The 27330-nt window shown below is 42.8% G+C and overlaps 1 protein-coding gene across 1 annotated transcript in view; it reads left to right on the plus strand.

The window, feature by feature from the left end:
* FBLIM1 (filamin binding LIM protein 1) overlaps positions 1–5450 on the plus strand; it is a 38320-nt gene extending 32870 nt beyond the window's left edge. The window contains exon 7 of the mRNA XM_044668687.1: positions 5012–5450. Within this exon, the coding sequence (XP_044524622.1) occupies positions 5012–5156 (145 nt within the window). The 3' untranslated portion in view covers positions 5157–5450. The remainder of the gene's footprint in view (positions 1–5011) is intronic.
* Positions 5451–27330: the final 21880 nt, after the last annotated feature.

Raw genomic sequence — 27330 nt, forward strand, 5'->3', positions numbered from 1 at the left:
TTTCTTTTGTCATGAGTCTCTTGGAATTATCTTGGATCCCTGCATGGTTGAAAAAAGATCACAGTTGATCATCATATAATATTTCCGTTACTTTGTTTAACATTCTCCTGGTTCTGATCACTTCACTTTTCATCACTTTATTTTAAGTCTTTCCAAGTTTTTTGTTTGTTTATTTATTTTCAGATCATTCTATTCATCATTTCTACTGGCATAGTAGTGTTCCATTACAATTATATACCACAACTTGTTCAGCCAACTGATGCACATTCCCTCAATTTCCACAAAAACATACAAACAAACGCTACTATAAATATCTTTATACAAGTTGGTCTCTTTCCCCTTCTTTGATCTCTTTGGGAAACAGACCTAATAATGGCATTGCTTGGTCAAAGGGTACACACTGTTTTATAGCCCTTTGGACATAGTTCCAAATTGCTCTCCAGAATGGTTGTATCAGTTCACAGCTCCATCAATAGTATATTAATGTCCCAATTTTCTCACATTCCCTCCCTCCATCATTTTCATTTTTGTTTCTTGTTGTATTAGCTAGTCTGATAGATCTGAGGTGATAGCTCAGAGTAACTTTAATTTACATTTCTCTAATTAATAGTGAATTGGAGCATTTTTTCATGTGACTAAACATAGTTTTAATTTCTTCCTATGAGAACTTAAAGATACTATTTTAAAAAATAATAGGATCATAGATTTAGAACTGGAAGAGATCTTAGAGGATATTGAATACAACATCCCATTTTATAGATGAGATAACTGAGATAAACAGAGGTTAAGTGACTTATTCAGAATAATATAACTAGGAAGTATCTGTGGCAGGATTTGAACTCAAGATTTCCTAACTCTATAGCCAACATTCTATCTATTATACCACTTGGCTTTTTAGATTCTTTCAGTTCTAAGCCTGTGATTCCATCTTTAGATGACTTAAAGCTAGAGGGAATCTTGGAACTAAGCCAGGCTAAGATTTCTAGACCCGTTGGCTGTCTGGGGAAGCCTACAGAATACTTCTTAGAATGACGCTTAAATTATTTTAATATCATTTTAATTTTTATTAATTTTAATAAATTTAGCACACAAAAAATAAAATACCCAGGATTGCAAAGGAAACCAATTATTTTCAAATATAATTATTAAAAACACGCCACCCTCCCACACACAAAGTTTACAGACCAAAGAGAAGGCTTCCCAATCCAGTCCAATCTCCTTGTTTTGCAGAGGAGGAGACAGAGGACAGGAGAAGTGAAAAGACACATTTTCTAAGGCCACCGAGGAGGACCTAAGTAGCACATCATGGATTCACACCAAAGTACTTTGCACATTCAGCAATCTTTCCCGTTTGATAGTGCCTTGTTTGCCCCAAGACACAAGTCAATTGCAAAGCCAGGATTCAAATCCAAGTTCTTTGATATAAAATCTAGGGCTGTTTCCCCTGAAAATCACAAATTAATAAGACGCCACTCATTTTTAAAAAATCGGTATGGAGGATATTTGAAGTTCTCCTATTTGTCAGAAAGATGAAAAGGTTTCGAATGGTTCACTCAAGGCAGTCTCTTAACAAACAAGATGGTAAAGGTTTACTCGCTTGGTTCAAAGGGAGGAATTTCTGGGGAGGTTGTGGTTATTTCCCTGCTCATGTTTGATGTAAATCCTTGGAGAATTGGACTGGACAAATGTTGAAGCCCTGTGCAGAGTCTGCCCTCAACAGAGGCATCAACAAAATGCTGTGTTTGATGCTTATTGTGTGATTTCCCCATCATTTTAAGTGTTCCGCCCTGTAATAGGATGCCTCGGAATTAGACATGGGACTTTTGGAGCAAAACACCAATTATCATGAATGTGCTCAGAGGAATTAATATGATTAGTGTCTCTGCAGCTCAAATGGACATTGGGGAGATGAGCGAGATGGACTTGGGCCGTATTAGGAAGTGGAAAGAAAAAAATGAGTGTCCAGAGTCCCATACGCATGCACCAACCCTAGAAATGAGAAAGGGCCGAAGAATATCCATGGATTGATAGCCTCAATATGCCCATGAAAATATTCCCCCCCTTTTGGAAAGAATTGGGAGCTGAATTAAACGCTGGCAAGTGTAGCACAGGGCTGTTCTTGACCCGGGGCCCCTCGGCATCAGAAGCTGCGACGCAGGACGCCTGCATTTTTAAATCAAAATCAATCCCAGGCAAAATGTCAAGGGGTGAATTGCAGTCTCTACAACATATTTAAGTTGTTCTCCTTCACACATCAAACTCCAGCAGATAAAAGTAGGCAGTTGATATGAGATAGATAGACTGAAGAGGAAAATCCCGTTTATATGCTCAATTTCCTAAGACTAAATAACCTTTTGTTATCGCGTGATATATCACAGCCATGGTTGGCCTGGCAGAAGTTGTTACCATGTCAGATAAACAAGGTCACCCTGTTGGGTATGGCATGACAGCATCATTCGGGGCCGAGAAATGGGACGTCGGATATCTCTGGAAGAGCTTTTTATGGATCTCTGAAACGTAGCTCTAGAGAGCAGAGGTTCTGAAACATATTCATGTTAGATGGCACTTCTTCTTGGTGAATCTTCTGACCCTGATGGATAATTTTCTCCTTGTACTAATTTCTCTCCCATTCTTCACCCAAAAAATGGCCTGCTTTCTATTGGGAAGGGTCTGGTTATTTAGGTTGCTTTCTGGGATTCTTGAATCCCTTTTCTTTGGGTTGGCCTTTCTCAGCCTAAGGCTATTTCTAGGCCCAGCTGTCTCTCTGTGTGTCTTTTGTTTATTTGTTTCTTCTTTTCTCAATTTGTAAAGGGATGCTTGTGAGGCACAGGAAAATGATAAACCAATAGCACTGCCCTGAGGCAGACATAGTCACAAATGCTTTTCAGTTCTGATTTGTAAAGGCAAATGACTATTTCCACTAGGGCTCAATCAGGTCTGTCTGTAGCAGAGGCTGTAAGGTGTCTTCAAAAGGTTTAGGAAGGGATGGAGCCAGCCCTGTGTCCACCTGCACACATCTGACTTGCCAGTCGAGGTGGAAGTGGTTGCCCAGAATTGGAAAAAAAAAAGTTATCCTGTTCATTTGAATTTACTTCCTTGCCTGAATCCAACATCCCATTCGCTCTGAATGGTACAAAAGGCCCTCATCCTAGATTTGGAGATGAAAAGGACCCCAGAAAAACATCCTGCCCAATCCCTTAAATTTAGGAAGGAAGAAAGGAAGGAGGGAAAGATGGAAGGCAGGAAAAGAGGAAAGAAGGAAAAGAGGAAGGAAGGAAGGAAGGAAGGAAAAGAAAGAGAGATGAAAGAAGGAAGGAAAAGAAAGAAAGAAGGAAGGAAGGAAGGAAAGAAGGAAGGAAGCAAGGAAGGAAGGAAAAGAGAGGAAGAAAACTGATATTAAGGCAGAAGGTAAGGGTTTAAAAAAAGGGGGGGGAAAGCTTGTTGGATTGAATTGACACGTGATTCAAAGTAGCATAATGTATGTATCCTTGTTCAAGTCCCCAAGTGTTATTTATACTGTGCAAACACACGAGGGCGCTCTAACCAACCAGAAATAGGACAAATGGAAAAGTTCGTGGCTATAATGGTGCCTCCCATATTTATAGAGCTTTAGGGTTTGCATAACAGTGATTTGAAGGTGGTTCAAGGGGCAGGAAAAATGGACTTGGAATCTCCGCCTCTCTTTACCTGTGAGACCCCAGAGGGGTGTGCCAGCCAGTGAATGTTTTGTTTTGTCAGTTTATAAGCTTTGAAGTTTCATGTGCATTATTCACATTTCCTCCATCCCTTCTTAAGTCTAGACAATCAACAAGACAATCCATGGAACCCGGAGTTGTAGCCCAGCCCATTTCTAAGGTGTAAGTGCTCACATTGAAACCAGAAGAAGGCGGCTTCAGCCTTCCCCCGGGTCTTACCCAAGTGACTCAACCTTAATTTCCTACCTTTTTAAATGAAGGGATTGGATTAATTGGCCTCCAAAGTCCTAATCAGCTTTAAATCCTATAAATGATTTTTTTTCCAGCTACAACTCATGGAAATTCACTGCTTGTGTGACTTTGGACAAGCCTTTCTGGGCTCTAGTTTACTCTTCTCTAAAATAAGGAGTTGGATTAGAGGGTCCCAAAGGTCCCTTCTGAATCCATATGAATGATTCTATGAGGTTGATGGTGTGAGTAATAATATCATCATTTAACAGATGTGAAAACTAAGGTTCAAAGCCACAGTGATTTGCACCCAAGGGTGTGCTAGCTGATGAGATCTACATGTGCTGTGGGAGTATTTGCACCTTGGAAATCAGGAAGGACTACAAGTCAAGGCTTGGTGTTATTGTTTCATTATTTCTAGGTTTAAGAACATGATACAGAAAATGTTAAAAGTCTGGGCACATTTTCCCAGAGATCCAGGTGTTAAAATTTTACCACAGTGCCACTGGTTGTAATAAGCTGAGAATTTATAGAATGGACCTTGCCAACCATTGTGTTAATCTAATTTTACTGAGGGGGGGGGGGGAACAGGCCCAGAGAACTAAAATAATTTATCCAAGGTCTCATAGTTAACAAACGTTAGGCAGTGTGACCCTGGGCAAGTCACTTAACCCCAATTGCTTAGCCTTTGCTGCTCTTTTTAGAACTGATACTAAGACAGAAGGAAGGGTTCTGGGGGCAATAGAAGTGGGATGCTTGAAAGATTGCTAATTCTAGAGACTTGGGTTCAATCCTCCTTCTGATTCTCACTAGCTGAGCAAGTGGCTCTCCTCTGAGTTTTAATGTTCTTGACTGCAAAATGAGGGTAATAACACTTTGTGTTTTGCATAGGACTGTTGTGCCAAAAGCACTTTATAAACTTTATCTTACATATAGGAAGGTGAGCTGTTATTATCTGGTAGATTGTAAGCTCCTTGAGGGCAGCCCCAGGCTTTGCCATTGATGGGTATCCCCAGCATCTAGAGCAGAGCCTAGCATACATTCCCACTTGTGAACTTGTTATTGGAAGGCTTTCCCAGGTTTGGCAGGTATCTTAGCTGGAATCCTTCTCTTTTGCAGGATTGCCGGGTCCCCCTCTCTGTGGAGCCCACAGACCAAGGCTGTTACCCGCTGAATGACCGGCTCTTCTGCAAACCATGTCACGTCAAGCGCAATGCAGCAGGATTGCAGTAGAAAGTGCTGCATGGGCTCCTGGCCCCATCTCAGAGAAATGAGCATGTGTGATGATTCCCACCCTGGGACACTTCCTATGTCCTCCACAGCCTCCATTTCCCTTCTTTGTCTGCTCTTGCAAAAGCCATCCTAAAACCACAGGGAGATTCCCATCTGCAGGAATGCCAGAGATATCTGAAGGCTGTGAGGAGGACTCTCCTTCACCCCCAAACTTATGTCTTCAGCTTGAAAGAAAACAGCTTGGTATCAATGAACCAATCCCCCCCAAAAAATCAATAAATAGTTGATAAATGCCTACTATGTGCCAGGCCCTGTGTTAGGCCCTGGGGATACAAAAAGAGGCAGAAGACAGTTCTTGCCTTCAAGAAGCTCATAATCTAATTAGAAGAACCCTGGATTTGGAGACAAGGGACCTACATTCAAACTCTTCATCTGCCTTAGCTTAGGAACCATGGACAAATCCCTTCCTCTCTGGCCCATAGCTTCCTCATCTGAAAAATGAAGGATTTGAACAGGATTATATCTAGAGTCCTCCTTGGGGCTAAAAATAAATCCTCTGATTTTCTCTCTCCCCACCCCTTCCCAGGGGGATACTGCCCAAGGCTTAAAAATAATCATGTATTCACTTCTCCTTCAGATTTTATGTTGCTCTAAGCCTCCCTCCCCTCCCTCTGGTCGTGGAGGGAAGGATCCTATCCCCATGAGAGCTTGGATGCCTAGTCAGTTATCTGGTGCAGAAAAGAAGAAAGGAAGGAAGGAAGGAAAGAGGAACGGAAGGAGGAAGGGAGGGAGGGAGGGAGGAAGGAAAGTAGGAAAATGAGGGAGGAAAGAAGGAAGAAGGGAAGGAGGGAAGAAAAGTTGGGAGGGCAGTAAGAGGGAAAGAGGTGAGGAGGGAGAGAAGGAGACCAAAAAGGAAGGAAAGAAGGAAAAGATTTATTAAAGGTACAGAGGAGTTTGAGAGTTAGGAGGCCTGTGTTTGAATTTTGCTTTTGTTGCTTAACTTGCCATGCTACCGGGGACAGACCTCTTATTTCTCAGGTGGTCAGTTTCTTCACCTAGAAAATGGGCATGTCGGTCTAGATGCAATAGCCTCCAACCTTAGGACTCTGAAAGCCCCTGACTTTTCTTGTTCTCATGGCTGGATAGCCTGAGCAATGGTGTGCTTTCCCCTGAGGAAGTCCCTTGTCCTACCACTGGGCAGAGAAGGGAGAAGTCAGAAGACCTTGAGTTCTGCCCAAGCCACCCCAGGTGGGCAAGTACCACTGTGAGCATGGAACCACCAAGGCTGGGAGAGCCAGTATCTACCTGCTCTCCCCCAGCCAGCTCTGTATGTCATGGGAGGATGGCAAGTTGGCCTTGAGGAGTTCCACAGAAGACCTCAGGGATTAGGTGGGTGATGCTCCCATGATTAAGGAGATCATGGGATTCCCATCAACCCCCACTCTCTCTGAGCTCCAGCCTGACCCCCAGCCCCACACTGACTCCTTTCCTAAGGGGTTGGGTGGGCGGATCACCTTTCTCACTTCCTCACCAGGTGGCCTGGCACTCCATCCACTGTGCTCCCTGCCTGCCTCCCTCAACTTCCTTTTGTGCTTTGTCTTTCCCTGGGGGTTGTATGGATAGCTGAGTGGCATAGTGGATAGAGCTCAAGGCCTAGCTTAAAGTCAGAAAGTCTCATCTTCAGGAGTTCAATCTGACCTCAGATACTTACCAGCTGTGTGACCCTGGGCAAGTCACTTAACTTTGTTTGCTCTCAGTTTTCTCATCTATAAAATGGGCTGGAGAAGGGAATGGCAAACCCCTCCAGTATCTCTGCCAAGAAAACCCGCAATGGGATCTGATTGGTCAGATGTGACTCTACAAAAACAAGGCAGGGACAATGCTTTTGCCTTTCTTTGTATATCCAGAGTTTAGAACAGTGCCTGGCCCCGAGTGGAGTAGACCTTAATAAATGTTTATTGGCTGACTGATGGGGGCCGGGGGTGGTGGTTATGGTGTGCCCTGCCAAAGAGTCTGCAGCACTGACACTTTAACAGCCCTTAGACAATAGACAAAGTTTGTTTAGAGCCTAAAAATACTAGTTTGAGTCACAGATAAATAAGGAAACTAAAAAATAAATATATAAGCCTGAAAACACATATGGCTTTCTTGGGTGTAATTCAGAATTAATTCACTTAATTTAGAATAATTAAGTTCAGGTCCGGTGGGACCCTGGACAAAGCTCTCCATCTGTGCCCTCTTCCCTTCCTAGAATTAGGCTGTTGGATTTGATGGCCTCAGAGCCCCTTCTAGGTTGGAATCTTTGATCCTCTGTGCCAGGCACTGTGAAAGACTTTGGGAATCAGTCCCTGCCTTCAAGGAGCTTCCTTTCCCTCCAACCCTTCCCATCCTATGTTGTCTCTGCCCTCATTTTTCCATGAGTCCTCCCCAAAGGGTCTGTCTGTCCCATTCACCAGAGACCTGCCTTGGGTCCACTGCTCGTTCCCTGGATTCCATGTGGGAGCTTACAGTGTGGACAACGAGGCGTCCTTGGGATTTCCTTCTGGGGGATGGCTTTGGTTTTTTTCCCCCATAAGGAAGTCGATCTGTCCAGTTTGAGAGAATGGTGAGGTCAGACGTGATCTGGCTGCAGCCAGAGTGCTTTCCAAGGAAGAGTCGTGCAGCTGGATTCTGGATTGAACTTTGGACAATTTGGACAGAGTCGTGGGACGCATGACCCCCTCACTGCTCAGCCTCCCAGCCCTGGGTCTCCCCAGCCCTTTAGCGGGGGTCTCTATATACGTCTGTATCAAATGATGTTATATTCCAAAGGGTGGTCGTGACAATGTACTTAAGATGATATTCAAACGTCAGTGATTAGGATTATGGGTATGATTGGTACACTGAAGCCCAGTGGTCCAGTGAGTTTGTGACCTGCTAGAAAACTGGGGAACCCTGATGCTGCTCCATGCCCAGGTCTTGAACAGTTTTGCCTCTCCTGGGGTGGAAAGTGTGTGGCAGGGAGCTTGCCTACCACCCGGACAGAATTTAAAGGACCACAGGATATAGTGGAGGAAAACCCCGCCATGTTTGAAGGCAGAGGACCTGGGTTCCAATCCTGCCTCTGCTGATTGATTAGTCAATAAATCATACTTATAAACACTGACTGTGTGCCAGGAACTGTGCTAAGGGCTAGGGATACAAAAGGTAAGAATACAGTCCCTGCCCACATTTCCATTGGGGTGGGTGGGGGGGTGGGAGTGGAACAACATTGTCTCCCCTAGCCTCAGTTTCCTTATCTTTAAGATGAAAGGAATTGGACTGAGAACCCCTGTAGTTCTAAATCTCTTCTGTGGTGCTTTGGGCTCCTACACTGAATCCTGCAGGAACTATAACTGTCTCCCAGCCTTCCCACCCACCATCTTGGATCCCACCTTTAGCATTCATTCATTCATTCATTGAACAAAAATAATGAATGGCTCCTATTTGCAGAGCCCTGTCCAGGGCACTGAAGGAGATCCAAAACCAGCCTTGGAGATAAGATACAAACACACGTAGCTTTGCACAATACAAGCCTAACTGAGAGGGCCAGACCAAAGGAAGGTCCCAGGGACAAATTCATTCACAAAGATGGGAGGCTTTCCAGAGGAAGGGCATCTGAATTTGGCTTCCAAGGATAAGCGGGAATGGAAGGAGCTAAAAACAGGAGATGACCTTGACCCCAATTGCAGACATAAAGAACAGAGGGAGTGGGAAAGTTGTCTAGTCTGGTGGAGAGAGACAGGGTTGGAAGGGAGAGCCTTGAAGGCCAAGCACAGGAGTTGGAATTCTAACCACCACTTCAGGCTTTTGAGTAGAGCATTAAGAAATTCCTCCAGCCCCTCTGATCTTGGAAGGCAGCCTGCTGGAAATGCCTTTGGCCCCACAGAGGATGATTTATTAAATTTGCTTCCAGCTTGCTATTTGTGTCTTTGTAAGAATCCCCAGTGACCTTTCTGCCCCAGGAATCCCAGCCCCAGGCAGCGCCTTCTTCCCTCTCACAGAAAGACACTGTTTCTAGGGGACTTCCAGCCGGTGCTGCTGTGGAATGAGCTCAGCCAGCGTGGGCTGGCTGGTTTTCATTTTGCGTTGGGTTTTAAATAAAGTGTACTTTCCCTTTTTGGAATGAGTTTCCCAGTATCACATGCTGCAGGCAGAGAACCCAGTAAAGATGACTAGAACTGGCAGTGCCAGGGAAGGGTCTCCTCTCAACCCTAAATTCTGAGTTTGGGGACTGAGCCCCCAAAAGGGAGCTGGGCCAACTCACCTCAGAAACGACCCAAAAAATGGTAAGTGTGAGTGCTTTGGAAAGGTGGGTGGGTGGAGCTGGAGTTGATTTTGGTCCCAGCCCAAATCCCACTTTCTATTAGAAGCTTTTCTGATCCCCCGAAGGCGGACTACCTCCACAGACTAGGTCCTGGGGCTTCTCCATTAGAATGGGAGCTCCTTGAGGGCAGGAACTGATTTTGTTTGGTTTTTAATTATTCTTTATAAACCCTTAGCCTCGCCCAAGATCTGGCCAGGTGTAGGAGCATAATAAATGTTTATGGACTTGGCTTTCAGGGAATGTTCCTCCCTCAGGGCCTCCTCCCAGCAAACAATCCCTTTGGTAGCTATTTCCGGCTGGGCTACTTGGGATGTCTATCCTCTGCGGTGGGGCCATCCGGGGTCCACCCAAAGTCTGGTCCTCAGCCTCATATTGGCCAATCTCAGGGGTGATTCAGAGGAAAGCCCTTAGTAAACTGTCAAGCTCTATAAAAATGTAAATTTTTTTTTTAATTTCTACTACTCACCAAACTAGATTTTTATCAGTTCATCCAAAGTCACCAGGAGGCTCCATCCTAACTGGAAAGCCAATGGATTTGTTTACCAGGGGAATGTGGGAGTGTGGTCGAGTAGAAGGAGCTCTGGGATTAGGCTGGGGTTCAGGGGAACTTTGGATCTGAGTCTCAGCTCAGATGCTAACTCTCTGTGGGGTCTGATCTAAGTAATTTCACTTCTCCAGTAGCTTCCTCATGTGTAAGATGGGGAAAAGTTATATAGCTAGTAGCTGCCTCTCAGGGTCGTTCTGTGCTTTGGCCCCCTTCCGAGCTACAGAAATATAAGTTATTTGTGGTAGCCACATTGTATTGGTAGGATTAGTTCTACCATGTCACAGTCTGATAAAGTGACTTCTCTAGTAATTAACGAACTAAGATGGTTCCAAATCCAAGCACCCTCTCCACCTGATGCCAAAGGGCCAATGGCAAAAAGACTTGACTCTATGGTTCCTTTTCTCTTGCTAAAAAGTATGAGTTTGGGGCAGCTAGATGGCACAATGCCAGAGCTGGAGTCAGGAGGAAGTGGGCTCAAATCTGGCCTCAGACACATCCTAGCTATGTGAATCTGGGCAAGTCACTTAATCCCATCTGCCTAGCCTTTGCCACTCTTCTATCTTAAAACTGATACTAAGACAGAAGGTAAGTGTTTTTTTTAAGCACACGACCCATCCTATCTATTACATGTGAAAATGCTTTTCTGTAAGTTAGTGAGAGAATACATCCTGACCTTGACCCCAAACTATGCTTAAGAGGTCCCATTGCCCTCTGTTTATCTGAGTTCGAAATTTATAGGGTACCTGCTATGTTTAAAACACTGATAGATGAGAGACAGAGGGAGAAGGAGGAGGAGGAGGAGAAGGAGAAGGAGAAGGAGAAGAAGAAGGAGAAGGAGAAAGATTTAAAGAGAGGGGGAGAGAGACAGAGGCAAAGAGGCAAAGAGAAGGAGAGGGAGAATGAAAGGGAGAGAGAAGAGGAGGAAGAGGAGAAGGAAGAGAAGGAGAGACAGAGGCAGAGTAGAAAAGGCAATGTAATGCAACGAACTCAGCTATGCATCTGGAGCCCTAGGATCCTAGATTCATAGCTGGAAGGGAATTCATAGAGTCCATCTAGTCTAACTCACTTATTTTACAGATGAAGATGCTAACTGGCCCATGGTCCCATAGGCAGTCAGCATCAAGGGTGCTACTTGAACTCAAGTCCTCTGCCTCTAGAGCCAGATTTTTCTACTGTTCTTTACTCAGCTCTTTACTAGCCCTTTGTCTTGGCAGCTTTGAATAGGAGCACTAGGCCTAGTGAAGGAGCTGGGTTCAGATCCGACCTCAGACACTTCCTAGTCGTGTGACTCGGGATAATTCACTTAGCCTCCATTGCCTAGCCCTAATAGCTTTTCTGCCTTAGAATTATCAATTCTAAGACAAGAAGATAAGAGTTTTTAAAAAAAGACAAGAACTATTTACTCCAGAAGGAGGCTCTGGTGATAATGTCCTTAAAGGACAATGCAGATGTCAGCTATTGTGATACTACAAGAATAACTGGCCCCAGAATTTCTAGTAGGGCTTGGACAGCTCAAGGGAGGGAGATCCTAGAAGGTCAGGGCCAGAAGGAAGGGCCTTAGAATACCATGTCAGAGATGGGAGACCTTAATGGTTATCTAGCACAGTTTCATTTTACTGAGGAGATAATTGCCCATCAGAGAGGTTGTATGATGTGTGTATTGATTAGTAAATGGGAGATGTGGGTTTCAGTCTTTTTCTCCGTAAGCCCCTACCCTCTTGGGAAGACCAGAGGCACCATGGTTTATTGGAGAGAGTCCTAGACTTGGAGCCAGGGTTGGATCTAGGCTGAAGCACCAGAGTGACAAGTTGCCTGTCCTCCCTGGGTCTCAGTGGCTGAGGAAGGAAGGAGCTATTTTCTCCTTATTTCTGAGTAAACAGTCTTTAGCACTCATTCTTTTGTTGCTTTAGCACTTTCCCTACAAATCTACTTAGTATTTTATCCAAGTATTTGTTTTTGTTTCTGTCTTAAAAAAAAAGACTTTTCAAAAAACCACTTTCTATAGTGCAGCCTGGGAAATCCCCTTTCTCTTCTAGAAGGCTACGGTCTGGGTTGGAGCTAGCAAGCCGGCTGCCCAGGAAATCCCCCTTCCTCTAGCCCAGAGGCGGGGGTCCACCCCTGGTCTGCACAGGCATCTAGTTCTGACATGCCTTTGCCCCAAGGCAGTCCTAAGCAGCTGGGGATGCAGGAGGGAGTGAGGAATGGGAGGGGAATGCTCCCCTTAGCTCTCAAAGGGAATGGAGTGGAGCATATGCCCAAGATTCCCCCTGACAGGTCAGCCCAAAAGGGGGTGGTTCTGATCTAAACCAATCAAATTATCCGTAAGGCCCAGGAGCTATCCATTATCTCCCCGAGGCTGCCAATGGTTATGCTGTTCACCCTCCTGTGAGATGCTTTCAAAGCCCCTAACAAAGGCTCAGCATCCTCTAAGCTCCTTTAATTAATCTGGAACTCCCCAAATCCATCCCTTACATGCAAAAAAACCCAAACAAAAACAAAAACAAAAACCCATAAAACAAAAGCCTCCCCCCCCAAAGGAACCCCAACCCAATCCACTGAAGGAGCTAGGCTAGCTGATTTCTACCAGCCCATCCCCATTATCACCTTAAGGTAGATTTGAAGAGACCCTACTCTTGTTTGCTGAATCCAAATCTGGCCTCACCAGAGAGCTTCAATTCGTTGTTGTTGTTGTTTTAAGTCACCTTCCTGGCAGCTAGGTGGTACAGTGGATACCCCAAATCTGGGCTCAAATCTGACTTCACATGCTTCCTAGCTGTGTGACCCTGGACAAGTCACTTAACCCCAATTGCCTATCCTTTTCTATCTTCGTTCTATCCTCTGCTCTATTCTTTCAGAATCGATAGTAGGACAGAAGGTGAAGGTTCAAAAAAAAAAAAAATACCACTCTCTTTTCCCAACTCATCCCTTCCTTCCTCCCCAACCCAGGAGCCATCACTTATGACAAGAAAGCAAAAAGAAGGGGGTGGAGGGGAAAACAATTCGGACAATTGGTGCGGAGTTCTACCTCTTTAGACTTCCCGGGAACTACGGCTCAGGTACTTATTCCTTGGGTGACTTGTTTCCTGCCTCAGTTTCTTCTTCAGTTAAATAGGGATGATAATAGCCCTTAATTCCAGGGAGGAGAAAAAGTAAAGTGCTTTGCAGCCCTTAATGTGCTATCTAATTGCTAGCTATTACCCGTCTCCGGGAGGGAGGGGCTGTCTCCCGAGCCAAGTTTGGTCATTCTAATTACACAGGATTCCTTTCCATTTCCAATCTATTTTTGTTCTTTCCATTTCCATTGTCTCGGGGCCGGCGGTTTGCCTCGTCCTCTTCCGCTGGATGCACTCCGCACTCACCTAAATGCCTCTCATTTCCCATAACAAAGCTCCAGCCATCGGGCAGGTGGGTCTTCCCCAGGGGGCTGCCGCCTACCTATTACAATTTAAGGGCTTTCAATAGCGCTGCCACCGAAGCCCCATTCCGGCCCGAAGTCGCCGATCTCTTCCACCGAGAACAAAGTCGAAATCGGATTTGAAACATAAATGAATCTAAATCAGCTTCCATTCATGCAGAGCCCAGCAGAGAAAGAACAATGGATTTGGAGTGGGGAGACTTGGATTTGAATCCTCTCTGCCGACTGCCTACGTGATCTGGGGCCAATCGCTTCCCCCTGGGGGCCTCAGTTTCCTAATTTGTAAAATCCAGAAGTTGGATTCGCCTCCTTTTTACTTCCAGTTCGAATTCTGTGGTCCAATGGAACTTAAATATCACACTGGATCGTTTGCTTGCTGAGAGCTGGGGTTGGTTGGCCCTTTGGGCATTGGAACCCAAAGGAAAGAGAAAGAGCATAGGGAGGCAAGGAATGAAGGGGAGCATTTATTAAGCGCCTACTATGTACCCAGGCAAAATGGTACCTGCTCCTATTCTGATAGAGGAGACAAGGGGCAGGCAACTACGGAAACCCAAGATATGAGGTTTTTGTCATTTTTGTTTTCTTTTCAGAGATCCTTACCTGGGGGCAGCTGGTTGACTCAGTTGACTGAAAGCCAGGCCCAGAGATGGGAGGTTCTGGGTTCAGATCTGACCTCAGACACTTCCTATCTGTGTGACTCTGGACAAGTTGCTTAACTTCCATTGCCTGGTCCTGACCACTCTTCTGCCTTGGAACCAGTACACAGTATTGCTTCCAGGATAGAAGGTAAGGGCTTAAAATAAACAAACAAACATGAATGAATGAATAAATAAATATCCTTACCTTCTAAATAAATAAATAATCCTTACCTTCTGTTTTAATATCGATTCTAAGACAGAAGAGCAGAGGGGCTAGGGTTATAAGTGACTTGCCAGTCAGAGGTCAAATTTGAACTCAGGACCTCCAGTCCCCCAGCCTGGCACTCTATCCATAGGGCTACCTTGTTGCTTCATGATATATTATTGTTGTTGCTATTTGTCCTTCATTTTGGAAGTGAACACACTTCAAAATCACACTGATTCCAGTGACATCAACAGTCAGAAGTTAATCTCAGAGGTTCCAGCATCTGGGTAGAACCAGGAAAGGCTCTAACCACTGTGCTACCTAGCTACCCCCCAACTCCATTTTAAAAATGAAAAAAAAAATGGAGGTCCCCAAACAAGAAGAGACTTGTCCAATACCTGGGTTAGCAGAGACAAAACCTGGGTTTTGTTATAAATAAATGGGGTAGATAGAGAGAGATAGAGAGGGTAAACTGAATACTACCACTGTTAAATTGGGTGACAGCAGTGGTAGTTCAGATTATGTGGCTAGAGCAAGATCACCTGAGTCTTGCCACCTAGCTAGATGTTGTACCACCTCCCTCCTTTATAACAGTGCTCAGGCAGGATCCTTCAGGTTAGTAGATGGTATCCCTTCAGGTCCCACCTGGGGTTGATTAATGATGGATATTGGGCTCTATTAGCCTTAGACACGTTTATCTGACTGCGTTGCTCCCTTCCCAGAGAAGTGATGAAACAACCACTCCAGGAAGGTACTTGAATATCTTTATCTATATTTTAGCAAAGAAGGAATATTAGGAAATGGGAAGAGAAATTGGGAAACCCTAAACTAAACAAATCCTTCAGAGCTGTAGGCAAGTGAGTAATTCTGGCTTGTTGTTAGCTCCTCTGGCTCAGCCTGGCCACAGCCAAACCAGAGCAAGCAAGCTGTTGTTTGATGTCTTTCAGCTTCTTCTTCTTGCCAGATGTTATGCCTTCACAGCCTTTAGGAACCACCCCTTTTCCACCCCTCTTCTTCTCCTGCTCACTTCCTGGATCCCTCTCCGGCCCGGGGAGACCTAGATATCTAAAGATGGTTTGAATTCCTAAATATCTAGGGACAGTAGAATAAGAAGATTGATGGTCTGGGTACAGGTTGGCAATGTTAATCAGGTACAAGACAGGAGTTCTTGCAAGGTTGAGCCAAGCAAGTCTCAGATCCCAATAGGCCAGGGTCTACAGATCTCAGGTCCAAGGGGAATGAAAGGAACCAAAAGCCAGGGCTGCCAGGGTATTTATACCCCCCTGGCCAACCGCTTTCTCCCCTGTCCTCATGGCCTCTGGGAACATTCTGATGTCCAATGGTCTTCACCTGTCAATCAACAGTGAGACTCTCTGCTCCCAGAGTTTCAATATAACAGTTTCTTACAGTGGATCACATTAGAATTACGTTCTCTTTGGTCCTTTTTGAAGCTCTAAAAACCCATGGTCCCCTTCTGAGAGAGGATGAAAACTGGGAATGCCAAGAGGATACCTTCCCAGTTATTCCCAGAGTCTGTACCCAGGTAGAATTATGTTCAAATTAACCCAGTCTTACCTTCTTTGAATGCAAGGAAGTGGACAGAGGAAGAAAGGAACTGGTTTTCAGACAGTAAAGGATTGTTCCCCTCCCCAAAGCACGGTGGGAGGTTGCCGTCCTAGTGCCCTACCTCTGTCCACCAGAGGTCAGGTGTTGTTGTTTCTTAACCAAGAGCTAGATTTGGTTCATTTCACTGGACGGCACAGCTGTCTGGCCACCAGGAACAAATTCCATCTGAGGTCACAGGAAAGTAGATGAGATCTCCATTAAGGCAAGACTCCATTAAAGCAAGACCAAAAACTGAGCAGGGGCCCAGACAGGGGCAAGTCCTTTCTGTTCTGTAAACAAAGCAAGCAAGGATTCCAGAGAGAACACAATGGGGCCAAGAAATATGTGCCTGTTGTCTTTTGAAGGCAATGGAATTCTACCAAGCAATTTGGAGCCTGGAGGATGGGATGAGGAGGCAGGGAAAGATCAACACGTTGGGGCCAGGAATGGGGGGAAAAAGAAAACAGGAAAAACCCATCAAAGTCCAGGATGGAGGAAATCCAGGTTGGTCAAGGTCAGGGTGGACTAGAGAACAAATGATGTCCTTGGATGGATGGAGTCCAGCAGATGCAAGAGGGCTCCTGCAGGGCTGATCAGCTTATAATTTAAATCGAGCATCTCCCCTTCTTGGCCAGACATACTCCACCCCCATCTCCTCCTCTCCAGTGGATTTTGGAATGGGCCTGACCTAGGAGCCTTGCCCCAGCCAGGAGATAAAGATGACAAATACCATTCCTTAGGCAGGCTGGCCCTTCTCTAACAAATCCTTTTCATCACCTCCCTCTCTCCTCCACCAAGCCTTCAGCTCCCAGACCGAGGTCAGCTTTCTCAGAACATAAGGGTCAAGAACTGTGCTAACTTATAGATTTTTATCTTGTTTTATGCTTAAAACAACCTGGGGTGATAGATGCTATTATTAGCTCCATTTAACAGATAAGGAAATTGAGGCAAACAAAGGTAAAGTGACTTGCCCAGGGTCACCGAGCTACTCAGTGCCTGAGGCTGTATTTGAACTTGGGTCTTTCTGTCTTCAGGCCAAGAATCACCTACCTGGCAATACTATATGGTCATGATGTTCAGTATTTTCAAATCCCTCTCAGTTCTGATATTTATGTCCTTTCCTGGATGAACTTCCCATGACTGAGCAATTATTAAGGGCTTATTTAACTTGGTGGCACAGTGGATAGGACACTAGGCCTGGAATCAGGGAGGTTCTGCTTCCTAAATTTAAACCTGGCCTCAGATACTTAGGCTGCATGACTCTGGGCAAGACACTTAACCCTGTTTGCCTCACTTTCTTGATCTGTAAAATGAGCTGGAGAAAGAAATGGCAAACCATGGCAGGATCTTTGCCAAGAAAATCCCACTTGGGATCATGAAGAATCAGACATGACTGAAATGGCTGAATAACAACTTGGATGGGGCCAGTCTGCCTTTGGAGCATTTATATTTTAAATGGCAAAATAAGACAATCCAGTTAATAAACATTAAATGTCTGCTATGTGCTAAGCACTATAAATGCAAAGACAGGCTAAAAGACAGTCCTAACAACAGAGGAACTTTTGAGGAGCAACATGCAAATACCTATGTACAAATAAGCTATAAATAGGATAAACAGGAAATAACCGTCACAAAAAAGGCACCGGAATTTAGAGTTTAGGAAAGGCTTCCTGTTGAAGATGAGATTTGAACCAGGTCTTGAAGGACGCCAGGGATGAGGAGGGAGAGCATTCCAGACATGGCAGACAGCTAGGGGAAATGCCCAGAGCCAGGAGATGGAGTTTCTTGTTTGTGGAACAGCCAGGAGGTCAGTGTCACTGGATCAAAGAACACATGGTGGGATATTAGGTATAAGAAAACTAGGGGATAGCTAGGTGGCTCAGTGGATTAAGAACCAAGGCTAGGGATGGGAGGTTCTGGGTTCAAAATTGACCTTAGACATTTCCTGGTTGTGTCACTCTAAGTGAGTCACTTAACCCCCATTGTATAGCCCATACTACTCTTCTGTCTTGGAACCAATACACAGCATTGATTCTAAGATGGAAGGTGAGGGCTTAAAAAAGAAAAGAGGAACACTGGAAAGGGGAAGGGTGTGTTATGAAAGACTTTGGACACAAATGTAGAATTTTATATTTAATTCTACAGATAATAGAGAGCCAATGAAATTTATTTATTTATTGTTAGTTAATCAAATTTGATTAATTTATTATTTGTTAATTGAGCATGAGGGAGACAGCTCTGGTGTCAGCTTTGCATTTTAGAAGGACTACTTGGACAGCTCAGGACTAAAATATTCACTGCTAAGCTGAAAATGCTTGTGCACTTCTTTTTGAATCTCAGAAGTCTAAGGAACCTTCTACTCCTGTTTTATAAATGGAGAAACTGAGTCACAGAGAAATTTAATGTGACTTGCCCAAATGAATAAGCAATAGAGTTAGAATTAGAGGCAAGTTTGTTGCTCTCCAGGACTCTTTCTATCTTACATTATCATCTCCCTAATACATAACACCTACACTTAAAAAAAAAAAAAGGCTATTGGTACCTTTTGGGGTTTTTTTGTATCACCTTCATTACTAAATATATTCCCCTTGTCCTGCTCGGGAGCCATTTTTTGGAACAACAACAAAAAAAGAGAAATAAAAGAGTTCAGCCACACAAGCTGTCATCAACTGAGCTTGAGAGTATGTATGATAACATATGTTCTTCAAAAAACACTCCCATTTTCTGAGGAGTACTTCTAAACCAAAGTGGAGCAAGTCCAGTGGGTTGAATTGGGGTCAGTGGTACAAATGAGCCTAACAAGGGGCCAGGCCAATTCTAGTTTATTGTGGGAAGGCTATCTCCAGTGGGTAAGAGTTTAATTGCCTTCAGGCAATAAACTTGAAGTTACTTGTGGAGTTGGTTAAGATTTACTCAGTCCTCTGCTGCCCAGCTTAACAGATCCCCACTGAGTCTCTGAAACTCCATAGCCATTCAGGCTAAAGTTCCTTGAACCCTCCATTATTTAGGGATCAGAGTCTCCCAGGCAGGATGGTCTGACCTAAGATGGTTTAGTCATCCAGGCTTGCCCCATCAGAGCAAGAAGTCTGAATCACTGCTCTCCCAATAACTTGCCTTGTGACTCTCCACTACTCATTTCATTTCTCTGTCTCTGGGTTTCATCATCCTTAAATGAGGCCAGAAGCCAGAGCAGTGAGTATGGAGGGTGGAGGCGATCAGATAAAAAAAAGGAACACGCAGATTCCCTTAGAAACCCCAAGGAGATTGTCTTGAAGCTACAAAGACTCTGAGAGGACACAAGTGGAGAGCTCTAAAAGTGAACCCCCAAGACTGGCTTGGAGGAGACCCCTCTTCCTTCTTCAGGGAAAAGATCTAGGGTAGCTTTGAATTCTAAGAGGAAGAAGGTCTTTGTAAAGGACTTCCCATTGTTCCCTTGGTCATATTTCCATTGGAAAGAAGGAAAATAAAACCATTTCATTCTTGTTGGCTCAAGCACAAGCAGTTCCTATAACTGGCACCTCTAGGGGCAGAGATGTCTTCTTCATTTGAGCTACTCAGATAGGTAGAAGGGTGCTTAGAACTATAATCAAAATAGAAAAGCAAACAAAAAAACAAGGACAGCCTGAACATAACTTATCAGTATGGAGCAACCAACTTCAATGATAAGATACTAGTCAAACTTGTCAAGGACTTGCCAGGTGGCTACATTACTTGGAAAATAGAATGTCAGAGCTGGGAGAACCCTAATTACTCAGAATGTTTGTTTGTTTTTATTACTCAGAATGTTAGAGGTAGCAGGGACCTTAGAACACAGAATGTCAGAGCTAGAAAGGACTTTGGAGGCCATCTAATCCAACATCTTCATTTAACAGAATGGGAAACTGAGGTCTAGATAAATGGATTTGCCCAAAGTTATACAGTGATTATCAGCAGCTCTAGGCTTGGAACCCCAGTACTTCTTTTCTTAAAAATTTTTTTTTTAATTTTCCCTCAAATAAATGAAAAAAAATTTTTTTTTAAGTTTGAGCCAAATTCTCACCCTGGGGGCAGCTGGGTAGCTCAGTGGATTGAGAGCCAGGCCTAGAAACGGGAGGTCCTAGGTTCAAATCTGGCCTTGGACACTTCCCAGCTGTGTGACCTTGGGCAAGTCACTTGACCCCCATTGCCTACCCTTACCACTCTTCCACCAAGGAACTAATACACAGAAGTTAAGGGTTTAAAAATATAAAAAAAAAACCCAAAAAACAAATTCTCACCCTGTCTCCCTCCCTGAGATGGCAAGTAATCTGATATCAATTTTACATGTGCAATAGTGTAAAATATTTTTCTGTATTAGTCCTTTTGTGAAAGAGAACTCAGAAAAGAAAAAGAAAAATGAAGAGATAAAATAAAATCTAGCATGTCTTAGTCGGCATTCAGACCCCCATCAGTTCTTTCTCTGGAGGTAGATGAAATTTTTTAATCATGAGTCCTTGAGGATTTTCTTGGATCACTGCATTGCTAGGAATAGCTGTCATTCATATATGTTCATTAAATTATATTGCTATCATTATAGACAATGTCCTTCTGAGAACCCCACTATTCCTAGCTCTCAGTCCAGGACCCTCTCCTATTCCGCAACACTTTTCTACCTTTGGATAATGGAATGGGGAGGTCTGGTCCTGGAAGATTTTTCCATGTTTTATTTTCAGAGAAGGAATGCTGTGGAGATCAGCCACCACCTCTATCCCCTGCAGTACAGGGCACCATTCTGAAAGGGTCAGGGTTTTGGTCAGGAAGGAGGAAGCAGAATGGTTAAAGTTGGCCCTGGTAGCTTCTCTGTTGTGTTTTTCTTATTGCTGGTTCTGCCTGGTCTGGTTCTTGGTTCTCACTTCCCAAGGCAACACTCAAGGTAGAAATAAGTTGATGTCTAATGCTTATAATTCAATTACAGTGAGCCTACAGGGCTCCCCAGCTGAATCTCAGCATGAGTTACAGTTTAGACACAAACTTGTTGGAAGAATCTCGACTGGACAGATGGCTAATTTTTAGCCAAAATCATTCGTTTGCCCAAGCGTGCTTCTCTTCCCTCCCGCTCACTGCCCTTCTGTCTCCTTCTGCTAAGATTAGATTGTTTTAGGGGCAGGGAAGAGATATAAGGACTAATGGGAAGCATCAGGAGGGACGTGGCTTCAATCTTGCATCCAGTCCTTACTGGCCTTGTGGTTTCTCTCCCTTAAACCTCAGTTTCCCCTTTTGTAAAATGAGGCCAATCATAGTTCTCCAACAGAGCTCGTGCAGGTGTTGTGAGAAAACCACTTGTATATTGAAAAGGACTATAAAAACAGGAGCTTGTCATTCATTCATTCATTCATTCATTCAGACATTTCTTATTTATTTTTTGGCCAGAACTACTGTAAGCTTGGAGAGGTGTACAGAAAGGCCCTGCGTAATAATAGCAGCATTTGGGTTTATAAAGCATTTTGCAAATGTTTTTAAATTTGATTCATATAAAGCATGCTGTTTTTCACATCGGTGTATTTATGATTTGATTTGGGGGTTTGAGTTTTGAAAGCCTTTACAACAGTGGCCAGTACAGAAATGTGTCTTGCATGATAATAAAAATACAATGAAAAAATACAAATCTATACAAAGTACCTGAGAATCTGTGATGCAAAACAATAAGAACTGATACCGATTGTTCCAGCATTTAAAGGTTTCTAAAGCCCTTTTCAGGCATAACTTGAAATGATTGTCTCTTAACAGCCCTGAGACAGTTAATTACAACAGCTAGATTATATAGCATTTGAAGGCTTGTAAAGCACTTTATAGATATTATCTGGTTTGATCTTCATAGAAACATTGGGAGTAGAGTAATATTATTATTTCTATTTTATAGATAAGGAGATGGAGGCTAAGGGGCTTGCCTATGGCCACCTAGCTAGTGAATTCACATCTTTCAGATTCCAGGTCCAGAGCTCTAGACACAGCATCCCATTATCCCATCTTGCCAATGAGGAGAAGTAAAGAGATATGCCCTTAGTACAATGCAGGACCTAAAATCCAGACTCTCTGGACTGAGAGGCCCCTTTCCACTTTCTACCTCCACACAGTGAATAGGATTCACAAAAGAATTCTAAGGAGGAAAGAAGGAAGGAATTTTTGTTTTTTGGGTTTTTTTTCAACTCTTACTTTCAGTCTTAGAATCATTACTGGCTATTGGTTTCAAAGTAGAAGAGCAGTAAAGGGTAGGCAATGGGTGGGAAATGACTTTTCCAGGGTCACACATTAAGAAGTGCCTGAGGGAAGATTTGAACCTGGACCTCTGGTCTCTGGGTTTGGCTCTCCATCCACTGAGCCATCTAGCTGCCCCCTGGTAGGTGTTTTAGGAACTCAGATCAGAGGAGACTCTTGAGACCTTGAGTATTCTCTGGGAAATGTAACACGCACCAGAGTGTCAAAGGGAGAGTAAGGAGGGACATCTGGGGAGAGTGGACGTTTCTTGTTCCTGCCCAAGGATGAGGTTAAATAGATGAGGGAAAGGAAAGATGTTTTCTGGTTGGCCAAATTGGGCGGTATTCTCTCAGTTGGACAGATGTCTCTAAAGCAGGCAGTGGAGACAGATATGGTTCCCCTCCTGGGCAGGTGTGAGTTGAGGCTGGGAGAGTGGGAAGATCTGATCTCTCTGTATGGGCAAGGTGGACCTCTTTGAGCAGGATCTCTCTGTGCTTCTATCTACTCAGCTATACAAAAAGGGAACTGGCTCTAAGGGGTTTTGAGAGGCATTTTGGGAATACTGGAAAGCACAGTGGGCTTGGGAAGTCTTCTAGGCTCCCCTGATTTCCTTCAAGCCTCTGCTAAAAGTCCCCCTCCCCCAGGAAACCTTCATGATCCCTCTTAATGCCAGTGTCCTTTCCTTGTCTATTACCTCCAACTTATCCTCCACATAGGATGTCTATACAGTCATTACACTGTGAGTCCCTTGACAGCAGCAACTCTCTTCTATCTTTCTTTGTACTCCAGAGGCTTAGCACAGTGCTGATACAAAGCAACCTTTATTCACTGACTCACTGACCAGAAGACCTGGGTTTGAATCCTGTGGTCTAGTCACTATTTATTTAATCAACCAATAAATAAATATTTATTTATTAAGTGCCCACTATGTGCTTAAGCACTGGGGACATAGAAAGAAACAAAAAACAGTCCCTGCCTTCAAGGAGCTTGCAATCTAGTAGGGGAAACAACATGCAAATAAAGATATACAAAGCAAGCTGCTATATTTAGCATAAATAATAAATATTTAAGGGAGGAAAGGCAATAGAATTAAGGGGGGAGGTGGGTATATGATTTAGACATAAAGGGCGATATTATAAGTGAATTTGGGGAGCAAAGAATAGCTTACCTGTCAGATTTATGGAGAAGGGAAGAATTGATGACCAAATAAGAGATAGAGAACATTACTAGATGTAAAATGAATAATTTTGATTATATTAAATTTAAAAAAGTTTTTGTACAAACAAAACCAATGCAACCAAGATTGGAAGGGAAACAACAAACTGGGGGGAAAAAAAAACAAAACTTTTTATAAGGAATTTCTCTGACAAGGGTCTCATTTCTCAGCTACATAAAGAACTACATCAGATTTACAAGAATACAAGTCATTATCCAATTAACAAATGGTTAAAGGATATGAATAAGCAGTTTTAAGATAAAAAAAATTAAAGATGTCAATAATCATATGAAAAATGTTCTAAATCCCTCTTGATTAGAGAAATGCAAATTAAAACACCTCTGAAGTACCACAGCATACCTATCAGATTGGTCAATATGACAGTAAAGAAAAATGATAAATATTGGAGAGGATATGACAAAATTGGGACACTAATACATTGCTGGTGGAATTGTGAACTGATCCAACCATTCTGGAGGGCAATTTGGAATTATGCCCAAAGGGCTTTAAAACAATGTATTCCTTTTGATCTAGTAATAACACTACTAGTCTGTATCCCAAAAAGATTAAAAAAAAAAAGTAGGGGGGAGAGAGAGAGAGAGAGAGAGACAGACAGAGGAGACTTGTTTGTACAAAAATATTTATAGCAGGACTTTTTGTGGTGGCAAAGAAATTGGAAATTAAAGGAATGCTCATCAATTGGGAAATGGCTGAACAAATTATGTTATATGATGATGATACAATACTATTGTACTGTAAGGAATGACACAAGATGATTTCAGAAAGATCTGGAAAGACCTTCATGGACTGATCCAGAGTGAAATAAGCAGAACTAGGAAAACACTGTGCACAGTAACAGCAATATTGTGAAATGATCAAATGTGATAGATTTTGCTGTTATCAGCAATACAATGATCCAGGACAATTCGGAGGGACTTATGACAAAAATGCTGTCTACCTACAGAGAAAGAGCTGTTGGAGAAGGAATGCAGATGAAAGCATATGATTTACCACTTGTTTGTTTGGGTTTATATTTCGAGGTTTGGGTTTGAAAAGATTACTCACTTCAAAACTGAACAATATGGAAATAAGTTTTTTGTGATAATATATGTTTAACCCAGATGTAATCACCTGCCAGCACCAGGACGGGGAAGGGAAGGAGATAAGTTCAATCATATAATTTAGGAAAATTTGTGTGAAAATCTGTAATATCATGTAATTGGCAAAAAAAAAAAATTTTTTTTTAATCCTTATGGACTGGGAGAATAGTGTTGTCCTCTATAGTAATAAGGAAGGTAGGAAGAGAGGACAGTTTGGGGAAAAGGTATTGAGACCAGTTTGGGACATTTTGAGTTTAAGCTATCTCCTAGACCTCCAGTTTGAAAAAAAAATTTTTTACCCTTCTAATCTTGGTTGCATTGGTTTTATTTGCACAAAACCTTTTAAATTTAATATAATTAAAATGATCCATTTTACATCCTATAATAAGGATCTTAACATTCTTTAATTTTTTTAATAACAAATATCCACATGTTTCCCAAAGTCATATGATCCCTATTATTTCCTTCCCTTCTTCCCTCCCCCTTCCCAGAGCTGAAAGTAATTCAATCTGGATTGTATGTGTATTATTATGTAAAACATTTCCATATTATTCATTTTTATGAGCAAATAATCTTATAGAACCAAAACCCCCAAACACATACCCAAATAATAGTTTGAGATTTCTGAAAGGCATTTGGAGATGTGGGATGGGAGGACAACAGAGAGTTTGGGCAGGATTGGTAGATCTGAGAATCATCAGTATAGATATGGTCATTAAATCCCATTAAATCAATGGGAGCTGATGAGAAATAATAAGAGGGAGAAGAGAAGAGGGCCCAGAAGAGAACTGTGTGGGACATCTCCAGTGAGAAGGTATGAACTGGATGGAGATCCAGCAAAGGAGACAGAGAAGGAGATGTCAGATAGGTAGGAGGAGTACCAGGAGAGAGAGTGGTCTCCTGAAACCCCGGAGAGAAGACACTATCAAGGAGGAGAGAGGGATCCATGGTTGTCCAAGGCTGCAGAGAGGTCAAGAAGAAAGAGAATTGTAAAAAGCCCATTTGATTGATTTGGCAGTTAAAAGTTCATGAATAATTTTGGAGAGAGCAGTTTTAGTGGATTAAACTTTCAAGAGATTAAGAACAAAGTGAGAGGCGCCTATTGTAGATGGTCTTTTTTAGGAATCTAACCTTTAAGACCCTGAGTGAGTTGCCTCTTCTGTAAAACGGGGATTATCATAATGGCATGACCTGCCTCAAAGAGTTGTTGAGCAGTTATGAAAAGAGTACTTTCTAATCTGAAGTATTTAATTATGCTATATATGTTACCAATGCATGCATAAATGAATTATTGCATGGATTTGAACCAGTCTTCCTGACTCCAGGTCTGATGTTTCACATATTTTATCCCTAGCCACCTAGTTGATTTATTCATCCATTTATTTATCTAGTCATTCATTCATTCACCCATCCATTTATTTGTTTGTTTGTTTTTAAAAACCTTTGCCTTCTGTCTGATTTAGTTGGTAAACCAATCCTAGGGAGTTTCCTGAAGCACACTGGGACTAAATTACCTGATTAGGGTCTCACAATTTAGGTCAAAGGCTGGATTTGAACCCAGGTTTTCTTGTTGCCCTGCACTTTTGGTGTTACATCTTAATCCTTTAAAGAATATTTTAATCTGGCATTCATGTTGCCTCATCGAAGACCACTCCATATTTTTACTTTAGGCGAAGTAACAGTATTCATACTGATATGTCATTTGAAAAGAAAATTTAATGTTTTGCATGATGGTATACGTATAGCCCAGATCAGATTGCTTGCCATCTCTGGGATGGGAGAGGGAAGGGAGGAAGGGAGACAATTTAGACCATATAATTTCAGAAAACTTATGTGGAAAATTATTACATGTAATTGGTAAAATAAAATTCCTTTGTTAAACTTAAAAAAGAAAAAGAAAATTTAACTTTAATTTGCTTTTATTATAAATGTCTGGTTGTTTAATATATTAATAAAATATATATTACTATAAAAAAGAAATACATTAATCAATCACTATTTATTAAGCACCTATATGCTAGGCACTGGGGAAATAATTTCCCTTGAGACCTGTGATTTAATTTGAACAGGGCATTATTGGTGAAAAATTTTGAGGTGCTGAGAGGTTCATTCCAGCTAGATGGCTAAGTGGATAGAGCACTGGACCTGGAGTCAGGGAATTCTAATTTCAAATTTGGCCTCAGACACTTAGTAGCCTTGTGACCCTGGGCAAGTCACTTCACCTGTCTCTGTTTCCTCTTCTGTAAAATGGGGATAATAATAGCACTTACCTCCCAGGTGGTTATGAAGAACAAATGATAATGTTTGCAAAGCACTTTGCAAACCTTAAAGTATCATAAATGCTAGTTATTATCATAGGGTCACATGGTTAATACGTTCCAAAAGCAAAACTCAAGTTCAGATCTTTCTGTCTCCAAAATGGGTCCTCTCTCTACCCCACTAATGCTGCCTATATCTGTAATCAGTTATCAGCAATTCCACAAGGCAATAAAGGAAGTCTGTGATCCTAAGAGATCGTCTAGTCCAATCTCCTTTTTAAAAAGGATGCCCAGAAAATTAATTAATTGCATTTTTTAAAAAAGGAAGTCTAGAAAGATTACTCTCTTGGGCAATGACTTGATTCAAGTTCAGCTCTGCCTCAATGCTACCCAGGGTCACTTGTCCCTAGGACTAATCTTAGGCAAAGCAATAAATAGAAGTCAAACTTCATCTTCCTTGAGCCTTCCTTTTTAATGCCTTTATGCATTTCTCTTAATACTCTTTCCCCACATTCCCTATCCTTTATTGCTCACTCTTCCTCCCTAAAGGTGTAAATGTCTTCTTGTTAAATCCATTTCTCTCCTCTCCTCTCCTCTCCTTTCCTCTCCCCTCCCCTCCCCTCCCCTCCTCT

This window comes from Gracilinanus agilis, chromosome 3 (genome assembly GCF_016433145.1).
Source record: "Gracilinanus agilis isolate LMUSP501 chromosome 3, AgileGrace, whole genome shotgun sequence".
Classification (NCBI taxonomy): domain Eukaryota; kingdom Metazoa; phylum Chordata; class Mammalia; order Didelphimorphia; family Didelphidae; genus Gracilinanus; species Gracilinanus agilis.